Source organism: Poecile atricapillus, chromosome 7, assembly GCF_030490865.1.
Source record: "Poecile atricapillus isolate bPoeAtr1 chromosome 7, bPoeAtr1.hap1, whole genome shotgun sequence".
NCBI classification, from domain to species: domain Eukaryota; kingdom Metazoa; phylum Chordata; class Aves; order Passeriformes; family Paridae; genus Poecile; species Poecile atricapillus.
The window spans coordinates 30,141,328-30,161,791 of record NC_081255.1 but is presented as its reverse complement, the minus strand read 5'-3'; the positions used below and the strand labels follow the sequence as shown (position 1 = coordinate 30,161,791).

At 46.1% G+C, this 20,464-nt stretch overlaps 1 protein-coding gene across 1 annotated transcript; it reads left to right on the top strand.

The window, feature by feature from the left end:
- Nucleotides 1–61: 61 nt before the first annotated feature.
- C8B (complement C8 beta chain) lies at nt 62–18,716 on the top strand. The gene is made up of 12 exons (XM_058842913.1): nt 62–244; nt 1,599–1,740; nt 2,783–2,924; nt 3,702–3,843; nt 5,868–6,000; nt 6,635–6,832; nt 8,208–8,448; nt 10,209–10,337; nt 11,054–11,217; nt 13,274–13,427; nt 15,014–15,082; nt 16,458–18,716. Exons 1-12 carry the CDS (start codon nt 168–170, stop codon nt 16,607–16,609), a joined length of 1,743 nt encoding a protein of 580 aa, XP_058698896.1. The 5' UTR covers nt 62–167; the 3' UTR covers nt 16,610–18,716.
- The last annotated feature ends 1,748 nt before the right edge of the window (nt 18,717–20,464 follow it).

The window sequence follows — 20,464 nt, the reverse complement described above, 5'->3', positions numbered from 1 at the left end:
CTGCAGCGTTTACCTTGTGAGCCTGCCAGGTGCTGGGTCATCTGCTGTTTACAGGGTGGCAGAGCAGCTCAGCAGTTTCTCTTTTTTTTGCTTGAACCCTGTTCAATCCCCCAGGGGCAGACGGGGTGGGGGTGTTGGCGGTGTGGGATCTCCGGTAGTGCCTCACCATGAGCGCCCCGCGCCCCATCCACCTGCTGCTGCTGCTCTGCGCGGTGCTCGGCGCCCAGACTGCTCATGGCTTTGGGTGAGTGCGAGTTTCTGCAGCCACATGCAGGGGATGACAGGAGAAACCATCAGGACCAGCACAGCCTTTGGTGTTGCACGGGCTGCAGTCGGTGTCATGAGCGATTTCTGCGTCTCTAATGAATGGCAAAAGGTGTCGTTGGGAAGTCGGCGTCGGGCAGCGTTCCCGCTTCAGAGGGACAGTCCTGCTGATAAATTGGAGCTGACAAATCGCCACGCTCGTGTTGTAACGTGGAATTGTTTGAACATGCAGCCTCGTTCCCTGCTGGCTGCCCCACACAGTGCTGGGCACACGGGGTTGTTTCCTTCAAGTGCAGAAATGGTGAGAATGTGGCTGAGAGCTGTTCCTTTCTCGGCTGGTGCAATAGATTTTGCTGTTTCAGAGAACTACATCTTGTAATCTCTCCAATCTAACTATATTTTTGCACTGTTCTCTGAACTTTGAGCTTTGATTTCATGCCTCAGCAAGCTGATGAGCTTTTGTAATTCCTTTATTCCGTTTGATTTTTAATATGCTATAATGGGAGCCCCATGCCAGGCACTAAATCACACTTAAAGCTTCGGCTGATGCTGTTCCTTGTCGGGGTGGAAGAATTGAGAACATCGCTGTGGCAGTTTCCTTGTCAGACTGGGTATGAAAAGAAACTGTCAACATTTTACTAAAGCTCCCCACTTGAAGGAGGTACAACAAGGGAGCATTTGTGTGGGACGAGGATTTAATCAGAAATCCTGAATCCACCAAAAGAGGAGGCAGCATTTTAACTGTGGCATTGTGGAAACCTTGGAGACAGCTGTCACGAGGGGAGTGAAATAGTGGCTGGGGTGAAGAGTAAAGGCTCACACTTGGGGTTCAGGTTTGTTACTGGGTTGAAAGGGATTAATGGGTTAATGACTCATGAACTGAGAGTAGAATCTGAGAATCTGGCTTTGGCCAGTTTGGGGAAAAATGGGCTGCTGGGCAAAGAGAGACACTTCAGCCTGGTTTTCAGAAATGCTCAGTGCATGCCAGGCCTTTTCTTGGGCTGATGTTTGTCACGGAGGTATCTGGCCTTGGAGCCACGGAGCGAGGGCAGCAACTGGTGGTGAAGGTTTTACTGCTTGCACAGCTTGAGGTGAAGCCCAGATGGGTGGCCATGGGTTTAGTTTCCCATTGTGGCGCTTCAGAGAGGATCACATTTCGCACAGAATCCGTGCCAGTGGAATCAATGCCCTCAGGATGAGGACTGAAATCCAGAGGTTGCACACAAGTGAGTGTTAGTTCTCCTTGGTGTGTGGTTTCACACAAGCATGGGCTGAGCTGCCAGGTCCTCACAGCTCGGTGTCACAGCCTGAAACTCTGGTGTTGTTGGACACAGTGGCCAGGAGTCCCCGAGCCGCGGTGACAGCGAGGCCAGGGACAGGCGCGCCCGCTCCGCGAGTGTCCCACCACAGCCCCGCGACTGTGTCCTCTCCTCCTGGTCCTCCTGGAGCAAGTGTGACCCCTGCCAGAAGAAAAGGGTGAGTGTCTGTGGCCTGGGGACCTCTGAGAAACCTGGAGCTGGGGGCTCCTTTGAGCCTTGTCCTTTTTGTCCCTGGGGTTGGGCAAACCAGGGGGGGCTGCCAAGGGAAGCCCTGTACAGGTGAGACTGTGGGCTTTGCTTTCAAGTGGCTTTTAGCTCTTCAGCTCACCATCCCCAGTAATTCCAGTGCTCTCCAGGGTGCCTCGCTGTCCTGAGAAGGTCTAAGGCCAGGCTTTGCAGGGACTTTGCAACACAGTCCTGTCCTACCAGCATCAGTGTGAGGCACCTTCCCCACTAATGGTGCCCAGTGGGACCTGGAGACACTCGATGCCTCTGAGGATTAAGATGCTTTTTCTTGTCTGCTAGCCAGCATTTTCCACCCGAGAAACCCCATCAAATGAAAGTAATGATCCCAACAGCGTGAAGAGCAAAATCCCCGTTGCCAGAGAGACCTCTGCTAACAAGTTGGAGAAGCTGTTCCCTGGCTTAAGCAGAAATAACCAGTGCTGGGAGTTGGGGGGAGAGTGAAACTTCTTATCAAAGAGTTAATCTCAGAAGCTGGGGAAAAAAGGAGGGCTGACATATTGGATGGAGTAATTGACTGCTTCACAGCAGTGTTGTGGGCGGAAAAAGTCCCTAATGATACAGAGGGGCAAGTAAATACACTGACAGAAAATAACAAGGGATGTCGGTACCAGCACTAATTGAAAGAGAGGAGATGGAACTGAATCCGTCCTTACTCTTGGAAAGTCCCGCCCTGCACTGTCAGGCTCATTTAAACAAACTAAGAAAAGCAAACTTTCCTTCATCCCTCCCAATCCTCAACCCTTCCTCAGTAAAATTAAAATTGTCACAGATCAGAAACCTTTGAAACGAGGCAAATTACCAGCATCACACTTCTGTGCTGACACTTTTCTCCTTTAATATGACAGAGTGCGCTTAGATCAGATCTCGGCGACACAAAGTTTGTTTTTCAGCCAGAGAAGCGTAAAATTCCCCATCTCAGTGCACTTGAGTCAGTATTTTTTATTTCATCACAGTACAGATTTGCCCGCCTGGAGCAGCCCTCGCAGTTCAGTGGAGATGCCTGTGAGTACTGGGACAGAGAAGCTGAGGATTGTGTCACGAGCAGCCCTTGCAGGAGCAGAGCTCGCTGTGATGGGTTTGTGTGCGCAGTTACAGGTAAGGCTTTGGGCACTGGCGCTGCTCAGGTTAATCAGGTGTCACTTCTGATGCCACTATGCTAAATTTCTGCTTCTACAGGAGTTTGCTGGGCCAGAGGGATGCCAGGAATTGACCTGGCTCTGTCCATGCTTGTGTTTGTGTCAGTGACTTTGAGTGAGTCCATTTGCCATCTTTAGAATCTCCAAATAGGAAATTACAACCTGGTTATAGCAGCAAAATCTGTGGCACAAGTGACAGCAACAGGAACTCAGCACCTGAGATGGGGCAAAGGAAGAAACTCTGCTTTCCATCTTCCAGTGTTTTAAAAACACTCAATAATTGTGGACATGGGAAGAGTGAAAAAAAATAATACCATTTACAAGGCCTGCTGAAAGGGCACATTTGTTCTCTGAAAATGAAAAAAAAGTTGCCAAAAACAGTCTATACTTTTTTATACTTTTAATTATTTAAATTAATTTAATTATTTAAATTAATAATTTAAATATTTATTTTTATATATTATTTTAAATAATAAACAATAAAATAAAATTTATTTTAAATAAATATTTAATTAATTATTCCTAAGATGAGCAAGGAATTTTAAGATTATGACACTTTTGAGTGAAACTGAGCAGATGGACTTTGGGGATCCATGCAGATAGAGAAGAATTTTTTTTTTTTTTCCAGCTAGATTTGAACCATTCATTCCAGGAATTTTCTGTTTTGCTCCAAGACTCCGTGTCAGGGAGTGTGATCACAGATTGTTTAATGAGTGACTTCCCCCTTCCATCCTAGGGAGATGCATTGCACGGAGGCTGCTCTGCAATGGGGATGACGACTGTGGGGACCAGTCAGATGAGAAAAACTGCAAAAAAGTGTTCAGGAAATGTGACCAGAAGATGGAAGAGTACTGGGGAATAGAGAATCTGGCAAAAGGGTCAGTCTGTGGCTTTGGTGAGATGCTCTTTTATTTAAGGCTGAGGATGATCTGGTGTGACTCCAGACAAACACTGGACAGAGGAAAGCTGGAGCAGCTGCTGTATCCAGGAGTGAGCTGGGATCCAGGAACCTGATCCAGAACCTGGGGGACATTGACCTGTTGGAACAAGACCAGAGGAGTGACACAAATTGCTCAGGGGGATGGAGCAGCTCTGCTGTGGGGAAAGGCTGAGAGAATTGGGATTGTTCAGCGTGGAGAAGAGGAGGCTCTGGGGGTGATCTGATTGCGGTACCTGCAGGAGTCAATGAGAAAGGTGGAGAGAGATGATTTACAAGGGCCTGGAGTGACAGGACAAGGGGGAATGTTCCCATTGCCAGAGGACAGGGTTAAATGGGGTATTGGGAATAAATTCAGGCTGGTGAGGGCCTGGCTGAGGGTGCCCAGAGAAGCTGTGGCTGCCCCAGCCCTGGAAGTGTCCCAGGTCAGCTTGGATGGGTTTTAGAACAACCTGGGACAGTGGGGGGTGTCCCTGCCCATGACAGGGAGTGGGACTAAATGACCTTTAAAGGTCCCTCCTAACCCAATCATTCCATGATTCCTTGGGTTTGTATCCTCACAGCCTGCATTGTTTTGGTGGGGAGGAACAGTGTTCAAATTCCTTTGATTTCTTCCATGACACTGAGAGGTGGTGGAATTTTTGTGCTTTGTGTGAGTGGGGTAGGGTAAACCTGCATATTAGCAGCTCTGTGGGGATTAAAATCTAAGTCTGAATGGATTCAGCTTTTGCAGGCTAAGATTGTGACAACTTTCTGTAAGATCAGACTGTGTGAAAAGAGAGTTGGTTTTTTTTTTTCTAATTCTGCAGGGAAAAAAATGCTTTTTACATTAAAAAAAGAAAAAGGAAAATCATATTGCAAGGAAAAATATAATTTTCTCATTATTCTCTGGAGATATGGCTGCTGCACATGTCATTGCTAATGCTTTGTACTTTGGAGTTTAATCAAAATTAAAAATAATGTTGGACAATTATAGGAACATGCTTCTCATCTCTTTGAAGCTACAATTGCTCAGTAATTTGCTTTTAGTGGACTTCCCTTTTTTTCCAGATTGTTCTAAAATTAGAGTTAATTTTTTTACAGCTTCAGAGTCATTATCATGCAAGCCTCTCTCCCCAAAATCAGGAGGGGCAGATCCAACAGAGTCCTGGAGCACTGAGAGCTTTTTTGTGGTTTTTTTTTTTTTTATGAAGTTTCATCCCACCAGCAGCAATGGGCAAAGCAAGTGATGGGGTTTAATCTCCTCATCTCCACAAACTGCAGTGCTACATCCTTCCTCAGAGCAGAAAGGTTAAGGTTTCTGTCCATCATCCACTGAAATCAAAGGAAAACTCCCTGTGGTCTCAAGGATTAGCTGAGCTATTGCTTGAGTACCTCTTTTCTTGTTCCCCAACAATTTTTACTGTTATCTACTGACCTCTGGTTGACCCTTGACCAACCTGGCAAAGATTTTGGCTGATAAAGCAGAATGAAGAAGTGTGAATTAAAATCAGTCTGGATTGATGCCATGGGCTGGCAAAGCTGTCTTTGAAGGTTCTGATGGATGCTGTGGATATTTTGGGATGCTCAGGGTGAGCAGCCTGATGGGGTGGGGGTTTAGCTGGTCCAGTTTGTTCTGCTTTTCCTGGAGAGTTCCACTAAAAGGCCAGAAAGCTGCCAGTGCTGGTGCAGTAACAGTGGTGTCGTTCACAGCTGGGGGATGAAAATTTCCATTTATATTCATCAAAAGTGTCAAAGTCCAGCTCTGTCTTTCGCTTTCTCATTAGTCAGGTTCTTCTGCAGCACCTGGGTTGGTTGGACAGGGAAGGAGCCCAAACTTTCTTTTGGGGTTTCAAATTCAAGAAGTGTGAAGCTAAGAACCTGTGACCAAATAAAACAATATTTTACCTTTCTCAGCCAGGGGATTTAGTGTTTAGCTCTGAATTGATGGCACCATGAAATATTGGAGTTCTGCTTCACCTCCAGGTTGAATATCTTCACAAACAGCTTGGAAGGGTTGGTCCTGGATCACAGGTACTACGCTGGGGGATGTTCTCCCCATTACATCAGGGACACGAGGTTCAGGAAGCCGTACAACATAGAAAGCTACACACCAGAGGTACGTGCCAGATGTGCCTGCAAATAAACTTACACACACATATTCCAGTGGATTTAGTGCCCAAAGCTTCATTGCTGGATCATTTTGGAAAAAAAAAAAACAAACCAAAAAAACCAGAGAAATCTTGACACCCAATAAGATCAGGCTGATTTTTATCCTGTTCTAGAACATCCTCATGCCCATGGTGTTGAACACACCGCTTGCTTTGTGTGAGAACTTGCTCCTGTCATCCATCAAAGCTGTATTTCAAATATTATGTATTTGACCTTAGTGCTTCTGATGACATGATGTTTTTGAGTGCTGCCCACAAGGAAACCTTTTCCTTTTAGAATTTGTACTTTAATTGATGCCTGTGTTTAAGATTTCACCTTCTTTGCATAAGATTGACATACTAAGTGAAAGCCTGAGGACCTTGCAGTATGGAGGAGATAGGAGCTTTCCTGCTGCTGTAAATCCAGTATTCTTGAAGTACCTGTGTTAATAATAATAGTGCTTTGCAATTATACAAGGCTTTTCATCTTCAAAGTGCAAGCATTAATTCACAAGTATATTTGTGTCTGCCTTCCTTCCCCACGCTTCAGGTGTACAATCACTGTGCAGGAAATGAGACGTGTTGTTTTTCCTTTCTGTTTAGACCAAAGGCAAATATGAATTTACAATGACTGAATATGACTCCTACTCAAATTATGAAAGCAGTGTCCTGAAGGCAAAAGCTTCGCAGTCAAGCTTCAGCATCGGTATAAAAATACCAAAATTGTTTGAACTTGGTTACAATTCAAATGACATGAGGTTCAAGAAGTTCATGCAGAGGATGAAAAGATTTTCTTCAAGTGTAAGCACTGCTCCACTTAATTCCCTGCTAATGTGTTCCCTGTGAGTGTGTGGGTGTGTGTTGGTTTGAGGCTCCTCCTCGGGTCGGCAGCCAGGACTGGGATAAATCAAATCCTTCCCCCACCTGGATTCTGCCATTTGTCCAAGTCTTGACTACCCCCACAATGCCTTCCTTCGTGTTTGCAGCATCCAGGAGCTTTTCCATTCAGCTCTCAGCCAGGATCTGGGCTGCTTGACCTTTGAAATCAGCCACAAGTTGTTGAGAGGACTCAGTGATCCTTGTGGGTGCCTTCCAGCTGTGGATATTCTCTGATTCTCGGTGTGGTCTGTCCACTGCCCTGCTGGGCATCCACCTTTGAATGTTTGTAGTGAAAAATTGAAACCAAGAAGCCTCTTCAGCTTGAATCTATAGCTCCTACGACTGTCATCATTTCTTTTCTTTTTTTTATCTGTTATTGCCATAAACAAAGGTAGCTCATATCAGTGGTGTAATAGTATCACCAGTCTGTGACTCCTTTCAGTATAAAATGTACTCAGGAATGGCAAAGTACTCCCTGCATTTGCTTCCTGCAAAGTAGAATTTCTCACAACAAGATCAGAGGTTGATGAGAAGGATTTGGACAGAAATCCATAAAGAAACCAAATATTTGAGTCCTGATTTTATTATTTAAGCTGCAGCATTCTATGGTGATCCCTCCCTGATGTGCTTGTCCTGCTGGCCCAGACAACTGAACACTAAATCCTTTGAACATAATGGAATAGATTTTCTGTTCCAGACTTCTGTGCCAGAAAGGGGAGAGAAAAAAAATGATCCATGTTTACATACCTACACAGAGACATATAAATGTGTGTGTGTGTGTGTGTGAGAGGGGGAGTGTTTGTGTTTACTTCTTTCAGTTTTGATAAGGGCATATTCTGTGAAATACAAATATGAATCTGGCTCAGCCAGAGAATGGCCATTTCCCATAAAAATCATAATTTCAGATGTCAGAACTTTTCAGGAGAGAGCTTGTGAGAGATGAAGTTTTATTAGGGGTGAAGGATGCTTAGGTTATTGATTATTAGGTTTATTAGGTCCTGCAGGATGCTGAGGTGTCCTTGCATTCTGGATGTGCCACATCAGAACCTGGACCCTGCCTTTTCCTGTGTCCCAGTCATAGCCTGAATCTCAGGAACATTTACTACTAAAAGTTTTGCTTTTGCAAAAGTTAGTTAGGAGATTTCCAGTTACAGGATTTCCAGTTGGAAACTGTGCAATCAATAAACCCCGAGCAGCGCTGATTGTTCAACTGCAAACCTGGAATTCCCACTGTCATGAGAGTGACATCCCTCCCTCCTCCTGGATTCTCCTGATGATGCTCCTGCCTTTCCTGCAGTCCAGCAAGTTCATCCACGCCCGTTCTGAGCTGGCTGTTGGTGTTTACAAGCTGAAGCCCCGAGGCCTGATGCTGCATCACGAGTTCCTGCAGCGGCTCCGGCAGCTCCCCACAGATTACAGCTACGGGGAATTCCGGGAGCTCTACAGGGATTTTGGGACACACTTCATCAAGGAGGCCACTGTTGGAGGCATCTATGAATATACTTTGGTCATGAACGGCGACGAGCTCCGCAGGGCGGGTACGTGCAGCTGGTGGTTGGGAAGGAGCTTTGGGGCCAGATTTTGGGTGGGAAAACCTCTGTGCAGGCACACAGGGATGGCTCAGCTCTGAGATCAGGAGAGGGAGATGATGGGAGAAGGAGTCAACAGCATCTCAAAGAAATCCTGCAGGAAATGTGGTTAGAGGTGCTCGTTGGCAGTGAATGAAGAGGTTTTCAAAGCATGCTCAGCATCATGGGCTGGATTTAGTTCACAAAGAAAGGCCCTGTGGCAAGTATTTTAGACAACATGTTTTAGAGGCTGACAAGATGTTGAGATGAATTAGAATCGTGGATCTTAACACTTCTGTTAGTTTTGAAAACCTTCATCCAAGTCCTTTTTCCACTGCCTTTCAAATGGCAGTTTTGAAACACCTTTAGCCTGGAGAGCTTTTCCAGCATGTAGGAAACAGTAAATAATTTACTGGGTGACTCTTGTGCCTGACATTGCTCCTGCTCTTTGGCTCTGGCTCCCTTTGTTGTGAGAAATGATGATTGTTGTGTAGGACAGAGCGAGCAGTGTGACATTAATCAATAGCTGCACTCTCAATTATTTATTCATTGGCAGGGGAGTGAGGAACTGCCTCTGCTGTTTGCAGAGACATTTACTGGGCTCTGCTTTGTGCAATGCTCTGTTTGTTTGTTCTTCTGCTGTGTGGGATGTTCCTTACCCTGAAACAGAGAGAGGGACAGAATTTAGATTCACATTTCAGGTATTCAAATTCTAACAGAGTTTCCCAATTTCTCAGCTGTTGCTGTGGGCCCATCACAAGCCACGTTTGTTTGAACTAAGTATTATTGTTTGCATCAAAAAGCACAGTGTCTGCTGTCCCAGATCAGGATCCTGCAGCAAAAACAACATTTTCACACAAGTGCTGAACTGGGCTTTAAGTTCTCCTCAGGGTTTTGTAGGTCCAGTCTGAGAATTCAGGTTTTTCCCTTCAAATCCCTCATTATCTTTGTACTGTCTGTGCTGGAACTGAATTTTTCTCTTGCAGACCTGGTATCACACACTGTGTGACATGGTTGGTTCTTGCTCTGCTCTCAAACAGAATCCAGTCTTAGAATCATGGAATCCTTTAGGTTGGAAAAGCTCTCTAAGATCTGGATTCTGAGTGTTAATCCAGCACTGCCAAGGCCACCACTAAACCATGTCCCCAAATGCCACATCCACATGTCCTGTGAATCCCTCTGGGGTTGGTGACTCCACCCTTGCCCTGGGAAACTTCTTCCAGGGCTTGAAAACCCTTTTGGTGAAGAAATGTTTCCTGATATCCAATCTCCATTTCCATGAAGCACTTAGGACTCTTCTGGCAGCAGAGAATTGGAGATGTGAGCTGGTGAAAAGAGGAAAAGCTATTCCATCTATTCCTCTTAAAAAACCTGGATCCTGGGCATGGGAAGAGGTGATGGGTAGTCTGTGGTTAGACATGCACTGTTTTCCTACCCACTGCAGCTGTGCTTAACCCAGTGCAGCTGGGTGGGTGACTAAAATCCTCCTCTTCCAGCTTTTACCTTGCATTTCCACTTTGCTTCAGAGCGTTCTGTAAAACATAGAGATTTCATTTCATTTCATACAGTTCTGTTAAGTATCAAAAAAAACCCCAAGAAATAATCTTCTTCAGCATATCTTTTTTTTTTCTTTTCCTAAAGCAAAAATACTCAACTCTCATTTTCTGTGTACGTGGACATGGAACACGAAACAGTTGTATTAAATCCTTACAGTTTTTTGTGTATTTAAGGTTATTCTCTGAGTGATGTCCAGAAATGTGCACAGAAGGGCTTTAACATTGCTGTGGATTTTCGTAAAATCTCTGTGGGACTTGGAGTAGATTCAGCTGGCTGTAAAGCCCTTTTGAAAGAGATTGGAGGTAAGCATGAAATACTTCTGCCGTTTCATTTCTTTCTCATAATGAAAGGAAGGTTTTGTGATCTTGCCTGCCTGAAATATTTCCCCACTCCCTCACAGCCACTTTTGAGTCTGCTGGCTAACCCCAGCCAGGCTTAACAGGGGGGGAAATGTCTCAGAGCTCGGGGTTTTTCCAAGATTTTCTGTGTAAAGAGTAAATATCTGCTCAGCAACCCGAGGAGAAGCAGGGACAGATCACCCATTTCCCACCTGGCCTGTGTTAAATATCAACCCCCACCTCTCAGCAGAGCAACCCAGCACGCCTCTTTCTGCATCCTGATGGGGAAAGCAGGGAGGTGATGGTGCTGAGGGAGCCCCTGGGGATGTGGGGAGCTGGGGAGGAAATACAGGTGTGCACTGGAAATACATGGAGGAGAACAGGGAACATTCCTGGTGGTGAGGAGCATCGGGATGGGGAAGGACCTGTGAGCTTAAAACCATGGGGAAGGAATTTAGGGGAGGGGTGCAGGGGGCAGGCTGGGGAATTCCTGCAAGGGAGCAGGAGGGACACAGGACACACTTTGCAGGAAACCAGGTGAGCAACACTTGTGGCTTTTTCCTTTGCCCTCTGGGTGGGACGGGTGTGCATGGGAGCGATTTTGCTGTTAGCTGGTAGCTGCAGCCCACAAAGGCACAGCCTGGGCAGAGCTGGGCACTTCCCTGAGTGCATTTTTGCAGACAGCACTGCCAGGAAACAGTTTGTGGAGGATTTCGTGGCGCTGGTCCGCGGTGGAGCGAGTGAAGACATCACCACGCTGGCCCACAGGGACCTGCCCACGGCCCAGCTCATGCAGCAGTGGGGAGATGCTGTGCAGTATAACCCTGAGATCATAAAGCTGAAGGTACTGCACCCTCCCCTTCCTCCAGCCCCAGCTGAACACCTTGGAGAGCTCTGTGTTTAAATAAACAGGATTTAGAGATAAAAAAACAAAACAGGAATAACAGACCTTATAGTGCAGCGTAGCTTCTCTAAGTGAATATTCAAAAATGCAAAGGTGCAATTCTTTAAAGGGACTGTGGCTGGAAATACATAAAGTAAACAGCTTTAACCCTTTAACTTGCATGTGCAGATGTCATTTCTTGCCAAAAATTGTATCTGGCAGCATGTATTTTATAAGGATTTCTATTTTCCTTGATGTTTATCAACTTCTGTGAGCACCGGTGACCATTCTTTCTGGTTCAGCAGGCCAGGTGGTTCATTGTGCATGCCTGGATGTTTGTGCAGCTTAGCTGAACCTTAAAAACAGGAGCTAGGCTTTGAAGAGTCAAGGATTTTTGATCCTGGAGAGTTTTAGAAATGCAAAAAAGCAAGCAGAAGTGTGTAGCAATTCTGCCTCATCGTCTTTAATGTCAAAATGAGTGAACAGTACCAAGGTGCAAGAGAATATCCTGTTAAATAGGAGTTTGGATTGGTAGAGGTAGAAGTTGATTTATAGTTGCTTTTCATTGTAGAATTTAATTTTTGGCAAAAATCTTTACATTTGTACAAGGGGGTTGTTTCTCAAGAAAGAGGTGAATTCGAAAAAGGTGAAGCAAGCAAAGATCTGTAATTTGGAAACACAGCCAGTGCCCATCTGGCACTTGCTGCAGCCCCTGGTGTGCTGTGGATTGACCTTCCAGAAATGCACTGGGAGCTCTCAGGGCAGGAGACAAGAGAAATGCAGCCCTCAGCACCAAATCCCACACACAGAAAAACCTCCCATGAGGAATTGAGGTGTTCTTTGTCTTGCCTGGCATCACTGACCAGACTGCCCAGTGAAAAACCTCAGGCGGATGTAATTTGGATTTGGTATCTTCATTTCCATACCAATATCCCTGTGGGGCTTGGAGATCAAAAGTACCAGCGGAGTGTGACTAAATGTCAGCCCAAGAATGCTTAGTTAGGGAAAACTAAAGCAAATCAGTTCATAAATCATCTGCTGGAGGGACTTGGCAGGTCACTCTTAGTGTATTTCCTCATTTGTATGATCTGAATTCAAAAAGCAAAGTATGGATCACAGATAATTGATGAAGAGTGGATGTACAGCAGCAGGAAATTAGGAACTTTTATTTTTTTATTGGAATATTCTTTAATTCTTGTAGTTTGAGCCTGTGATGGCAGGAGGGTGATTTTTTTGTGTTTCCTGTGCGTGGCCTGCACGGCAGCATCTCTGCAGTGAGGATGGGAATTGGGGATGGATGCTCTGGTGGCACATGGAACTGTCATCCCCCTGGCAGGAGTGGGTGACTGGGACTATTAACACCACACTTTGAATTTCCCTTGTTCTCAGGAGAAAATAAATGAGTGAGCCAAGGTCTCCTTGGTCCCTTGTCCTCTCTCCCTGACCCCATCTGCAGATGGAGATCAAATCCTCTCCTTTCTGGAAGGCAATGAAACCCTTACCTGGGTTCCATAAGGATAAAAACCAGCCCTGAAATGCAGGAATGGTGAAGGTGGAAGTGCTGATGCCTCTGGTGCCTCTGGCTGTGCTGGGGGGCTGTAGGAGGAGATTTTTGTGGATGATTTTTAGGGGAAATTTTTTAAATCACAGTAAGAGATCACTCAGAAAATGTAAGTTTGAGTAAATCTGATCTGTAAACATGTGTACCAGAAGAATGGATGAGAAAGGATTTAATGAAACTCCTGTGCAACTTAGCCTGTTTCTTATCCAACAAAGTGGCTGCTGCATTTTTTTACACATTTCCAACTGCTCTGGTGTGGGAAGCCAAGGGGAGCATCCCTGGGAGCGTTCCTGACATCGTGGCCTTGCTGTTCATAAGGTTTTAGCCAACAGCAATGGGAAAGCAGGAGATTTCCACACAGCCTCCATTTCCCCTCCAGCTGTGCCACCGCCGAGCCCTGTGATGTTCACGGCATTCTGAGCTCGGGAATTAATGGAGTTTCTTCCCTCCCTTTAGGCAGAGCCACTGTATGAGCTGGTGGCTCCCTCTGACTTGGCTGATTCCAGCAGAATAAAGGAGAATCTGCGCCGGGCTCTGGATGAGTTCCAGCTGGAGACCAGTTCCTGTCGCTGTGCTCCGTGCCACGGGAATGGCATCCCCTTCCTGACAGGTACAGGGCTCCTCTGCTCTCAAATTAGCTGGGAATTCGTGGGGAGCACATGGCAAGCAAGCTGCTCTTCAGTTTTTCCTGACATTTCTTTATCAGGGAATTACTTGGTGTTTTTGAAGTTGCTCTGTTTGTGGAGTCCTGGTAAGTAAAGACAGTAAAGTCAAGGGATGTGTCTTTGTCATGGGAGTGACCACTATCTGTATCAGTTTCACAGGAGAATTTGTTACTTTTCAGTTATTCATTTATAAAAAAAAAAATAATCCTTAAGATCTTTAAGTCTCCTTCTTTTGCTTTTAAGATTGCTTCCATCCTCCTGGAGAAGTGACTACTGTCTCAGCATTAATTAGTGTTTGTAAAAGGGTTTTGAAGATGAAAAGCACCATATAAGTGCCAAGCAGAGTGATCACCACCACCTCCCCCTGTTTCTGATAGAAGCTGTCCTCCTCTGTAAGCAGGCTGTGATTTAAAAAATGAAGGGAAAAAATAATCAAATTAAATGAAAACCTCTCTGCCTAAACAAGAGATATATGATGTGATGAGAGCTTCTAACAAAGGGACCATTTTGTCAAGTGCCTAATTCCAATCTGCATCTGCAGAAGTCCTGATGAGAATTGTTATCATCAAATTGTATCTAAAGCAGAAACGATCACTTCAGGTACCAGCCAGCTGATTGTAGCAATTCAAGCATTTGTCTTATGGTGACCTTTGTTTAAATAACTTTACAGGAGCTGAGTCCAGGTTAGTATTTCATTTAGGATCTTCTCAGCAAAAGTTTTAAATGGCCATGTATTTTCCTAAATGGGAACTCTTCTCCAGGTTCCTGACACAGGATGCACATCCCTGGGTTGCCAGAGCAGGGATACTGGGCTTTTCCTCAGCCACAAAACCTAGTTGGGATATTCCTGTCCTGGTTGCTCTTTCTTGATGCTGCAGTTTGTTCTTTATCAGCTTTACCAAGAGCACTCTCCAGAGACCCCACCTGCAGTGCTGTGCCCAGGTGTGAAACCCCAAATGATGAAAGGACATGGAGCTGCTGGAGTGAGTCCCGAGGAGGCCACAGGGAAGGCAGGGACAGATGAGATGCTGGGAAAGAATTCCTGGCTGGGAGGGTGATGGGACCCTGGCACAGGGTGCCCAGAGAAGCTGTGGCTGCCTCAGGATCCCTGAAAGTGTCCAAGGCCAGGCTGGACAGGGTTTGGAGCAGTCTGGGAGAGTGGAAGGTGTCCCTGCCTGGGCAGGGATGAGATGAGCTTTAGGGTCCCTCCCAACCCAAACCATCCAGGATTCTGTGATCTCTTTTGGAGAAGAGCAGGAGGAGTCTGTGGTCCCCTGGCTTGTGGAATTGCACCAGTGGGTCTGAGGTGGAGCTGCAGGGCAGGAACAAATGTCTGGAGAGGTGAGAGGGAGTGCAGGACAGTCCCAGCTCCCCTCTTCATTGGTACTGATCCCTTCAGCACTGGAGAAAAGCGATGCCATTTCACCCACTGTCCCTTCCTGCCAGAAGATGAGGTGCTGGAGAGGAGTGGATGCCTGCTGGGCAGTGTGGCTCCAGGACTGTAATTCCCACCCCCTGTGCTTGCTTTCAGGGGCAGAGTGTGAGTGCCTGTGTCCCCTCGGCTACAGCGGCACCGCCTGCGAGATCAGCAGGAGGAAAGGTGAGAGTCCCCAGCTGCCAGGGACAATCCCAGCGGTGTTAGGAGAGTCCAGGGATGGGGAGTGATGCCAGCCCTGGCTGTCCCCAGGCTGCCCAGCTCAATGCACCCAGCTGGGCCCCTGCAAAGGGGACAGATGTGTTTTCCCTGTCCCTTTTCTGAATTTCTGTGCCCTCATGAGGAGGTGGGTTTATTTTTGCATGTACATGCCCTGCAATTGTATCCAAATAGGAATTCCTGCCTAGTTCACAATCCCTGGAAAGCCTCAGGTCTCCTCCTTAGGAAACAGCTCTGTTTCCTAAGTTTTTCCCTTTGATAAAGCCAGCATGTTGCAAACTGTTCCCCCCCAGATATGCTACCATGCATTCTTATCTTAAAATCTTATTATGTTGCTTCGAAACATTTATTAATGCTTCTTGGTCAGCTTTATGTCTCTGCTGTCTCCTGACTGATGTTCTTAACTCCTTCTAGTTTGGGATCATCTGTGAATTTAATCATTTTGTTTACTTCTTCCAGCTCATTAATTTAGATGCTAAATACTACCAGATCCCAGGCACCCAGAGCTCTGGCACCAACCCACAATTTGATGCACTGCATTTATCACTGGCTTTGTTTACAGCCTTACCCAGTGTTCATTCTGCATGGCTGTGTCCAAACTGAGCCAGGCTGAAATGCACTTTAAGCCAAGATTTCACTGAACAGGGGGTCAGCTTTTGGGTATTTCTAAGGCAGTCCATGGAGCCTTGAATGGTGGAGTCACTGACACCTCATTTCAGTCTGTTTTTCACACTCATGGTCACATCCAACCCTCCCAAAGCTCACATCCATCCATTTGTCAACACTGTAACTTCATTTCTCACTCCCATTTCCTCCTTTTATGTGTTGCCTCCGTGATTCTCAGGATTTTGAATTTATGTCACTCACATGCTCAGGGTCCAGAAGAATCAGTGTAATAGGAAAAGCAGTGGAGGGAAAGCTGAATAGTCAAGCTGTTGTTCACTGAAGTGCTAACACTGCCCCTACCACCTCGAAATATGGCCAAGACAAGTTTAGTTGGTCTGTTTCATGTCTAGGCCTGAACTTGGACAAAGAGAGAAACATCCTTCAAGCAAAGATAAAGCTAATTGCCTTTTTTTTTCCCCCCTTTCATATCATCCTGAAGTGTAGTTTAAATAAACACCAGAAATGCTGAACAGAGAATTAACATCTCTGAAACAACCCCTCACTGTTAACAACTCCAGTATATTGTTAGTGATGGGGACAGGGTTAGCAGGCTGTTCATATTCAAATACAATTCATGGGAGCTGACAGCTCTTCCATGGAAAGAGCTGCTTGTTTCTGACTGTCCTTTCCAGCTTTGTGGTTGTTTCTTTTCCAGATGCTGCTGTTAATGGAAACTGGGGGTGCTGGGCCAGCTGGTCCCCGTGTTCAGGAGGTCAGAGGACAAGAAGGCGACAGTGCAACAACCCTGCCCCACAGAACGGCGGCTCCTCGTGCTCAGGGCCAGACTCTGAGGCAGTTCCTTGCTAGAAGGAACCAGCAGGAGCTCACACAGAGCTGGTGGGCACTTGGCAGACTGCTTGGGAGGACATCACCTCACTGCTTTCTGAGCTGGCCTCGCTCTGCCCATGGGTCTCCTCCAAATCAGGAACATTTCAGAAGACACTGGGAGCTGGGGGGTGTTGGGAACCACACCTTTGGATGTTCAGTTGTCCCGTGGGATTGAATGTGCTTACCAACCTCAGTATTTTGCCTTTTCCCTGTCTTCATTGCAATGGGCTAAATGAGACAAGCTTTATCTCTGTCTGTATTTGGTAGCTGCATGATTTCAAATTACACTGTCTTGTTGCTGAAGGTTCCTTTGAGATAAGAAGAGACACTTTGATCTTACGTGCAGCAGGGTGTGCACTGATGCACAGCTTCTGTGAAGGCAGCTGTGTCATGTGGAGCAAAATCCAGCACATTAAAGCCTAAATCTCAATGAGCACCACAGTATCTAACGTGACATTTAGAGCCACTGTGCCTCACTAGCCTGCTTTCCCAATTTATTGTATTGCTCCCACCCCTGCCATGGGCAGGGACTCCTTTCTCTATCCCAGGCTGCTCCCAGCCCTGTCCAACCTGGCTTTGGACACTGCCAGGGATGGGGCAGCCACAGCTCCTCTGGGACAAATGGAACCTTTTGAAAAAGCTGTCTGCACATTCCCTGAGATCTTCTGCCCTGAGTAGCTGCATTTGCCCCAGTCAAGCTCTGGTTAAAAAGTCTGATCCCATGAAATCCAGTGTTCCAGCTGCTGCTGGGTCCATGCAGGGTGGGACATCTGACTTGGAGAGAGTTCACTATAAAAAAAGACAAACTGGTTTGCCTGTTATTACCGTCCCTGGAGCTGTGCATCACAGTCCAGGTCTAACAGAGAGACTTTAAAACACTGTGCACCATTTCGTGAGCCTGGATCCTTCCAGGGCCTTGCCTCCTACAGCTTTGGTGGTGGTAAATGATTTTTGCCAAGACATTTGGTTGGGCCTGCTGCAAAACAACCAGCAATAGCTTTGCTCCAAAGGGCAATTCCACCAGTGCAAAGTTGTTCCTGAGTGTTGTGAGTCTTCTAACACCCACAAGGTCAAACTCTACTTCTGAGGGTTTTTTAGCAGAGCTGGTGATGGTGGGCTGGTATCGCCCGTTCCTTTCCTTTCAGACTGACGTTGTCTGAATGTAATTCCTGTGAGAGCAGCTCAGGCTCCCTGACATCTGAACAATGGAACATGCATTTAGTTGTAGCCCTCATGCCGCCTCCACACTTATCGACAGGGCTTCTGTGACAGCTTTAAGAAAGGCAGAGCACATTGCATATGTAAAACAAGAGGGCTCTGTGCTCATTATGGGCTTCATCATTTAGCTGCCAACCCAAAACATTTCCCTTTTCCACTGTGTAGCTGCAATATCTTTTGTGTGATGGAAATTTGCCAAGAGATTCTTTTTTGGGTCATGGTCAAAGAGGTCACTGCTTGTTTGACGTGGGATATCCCTCCAGGTTTTTTGCAGGGGCTCTGTAGAAACCTCTGTGGAGGTGAGGACCCTGAGCATGGTTCACCTCTGAGGACACAAACTGCAGTGTCATTGCCTGCCCTTCTTGAGAATCATCGGTGTCATCTGATTAAGGACATTTCTCAGATGAGTCAAGTGGCTTTTGTAAATTTTACCACCTTTCCTGATCATCAAGCTGGTTAAATACACAGCAGTGGTGCCTCTCTCCACTGCTGCAGCAAGGACAGCCAAGTGTAGCAACCTGACTTGGGACCATTGTTCCCAAACCAGAAAAACACAGATTTTTTGAAGTGGTGACAGTACCTGAGTTTGTATATTTGGGGTTTTTAATTTTTGGAGGAAGAGAAGAGAGATTTGTCAGTCATCAAGATCATCAGGACAGTCTGACTGAAGTATGAGTTCAGCAGTGGCTGAATATTCAGCCTGTAGGCTTAGAATCCTCCCATAAAGGAAATAACTTTACCTTGTCCTTGTGATTTTGTGCTTTGATTCGCCTAACTAATGATTTATTATAACCTGGAGGGTGATAAAAAACACTGTGCTGAATCTTTTATTGTTTCATTTTGGTTGGCATTAAATTTTGGTACCATCTTTTACTGGTGTTCCTAACTCTCACTCCCCGTGTAAGTTCAGATTAATAACGCACACACGAGGGCTCGGGAGGGCTGCGGGCGGCTGTGCACGTGTTCAGCCCTGCTCCTGCTGCTCTGGCCCGTCCCTCTGGCTAACATACTCACCTCCTACATCCCATGTTGTATTTTCACAAGCTGTCTTGAGGAAAAGAAGAGGATAAACACAGAGAGGCTGTATTTAGTTGCACCTCCCTGCTTGAAGACGTTGCTGCTGGGGTATCGCGCTTGGGGAACTCCCAGAAGGGTATTTCAGGTGAGCTGTAATTGCTTCATCCAGCTTTCCCAGGACAAAACCAGCTGGAATCTTGCCACCCCTAATGTCTCCATCAGCAGTGGGAAACTGGACTGCTTTCCAGCCTGGATTCATTCATGTGCCCCCTGTTGTGTCACGTCACACAGACGCTTTTAGAGGCTGGAACGTCGTCCAGGCTGCAGCTGGGGACTTGCAAACTCAGTATTGCCAAATTATTTTATCACGCTGCTGTTTCCCCCACTTCCAGATGGATGTAGTTGTTCCTGCCCAGGTTCTCTCCCACACTGAGATGTTTTGTTGAAAGCAACCCAGAAAGGCCTTGCAGAGGTATTAGCAATCCCCAGATTTCAGACTCCTGGTTTTAACCTGGTGGCTGAAGAGCCCAGTGAGCACCCAACACAACTGCCAGATTTCAGGGCAGAAATCATGCCTGCAGATTTATCTTCCTTTTATATCCCATGTTAAGACCTCCTGATTCTGTAAATCAAAAAGCTAGAGTTGAATAGAGTAATGATTACCATTATAAACAAATATTTTTACTTATTTGTAGTGCAGCTTCACAGGTCTCACTGTGGTGGTCATGACAGGGCAGCACCACCACCACCAGTTCCTCCCCAAACTCACCAGAACCTGGACTTTCTTTTGTTTCAGGTTTTTCTGGTGGGATTAAGTGTTTTGTATCTTCCTGTGCCTGTGCATTCCGCTGTATGAAAAGGGAAGGCAACAATTTTTGAGCTGCTCCTGCCAGGGAATTTTTGCCTGCTCTAAACTGCCAGGCTCAGAGGGACGCAGGCGTTGGGGCAGCTGATGTGACATTGACCCTGAGGTAGAAAACAGCTCTGTCTCAAGCACTGCCCTTATCTCCTCTGCTGTTAGCTGGTTATCTGGAGCCTACACCTTGCAACCTCAGGTGTATTGTCATCAATCATTTCCTATTTTCTTCTGCGTGCTGGTTCCTCTCTGCCCTTCCTTTGTTAATAACCCAGTTTGCCTATATCCATAAAAATATCTGATTGTGATACCATTTATCCAAAGCGCCACGCATCCATCATGTGCTTATGAGTGAGATAAACAAGGTCTCCTGGGAAATATGCCGCCAGAAATATATAGGATAAATAACTATATCAAATGTATGTCAGTGTGCAAGAGGGGAAAATCCATTCATTAAAACCCGGGTGGAACTGCAGTGTTTTATTGTACCCTCTAAGCTTTTAGTTTAACTAAGAAACACACATTTTTGCTGCTTATCTCATCTTGCACAACTCTCCTGCTGCCCACTTCAGCATGAGATATATTAGCTTCTTCCACTGCCATTGTAAATGTGTAATTGCTCATAATCTTTTCTTTTTTTTTTTTTTTTTTTTCCTTTCCCTAGACCTTGCAGGCAGCTTCTTCCTTTCTTCTGACTCCAGCTTTGCTGCTCCTGGGGTGGAGGGGGAGGACAGGGGCACTAT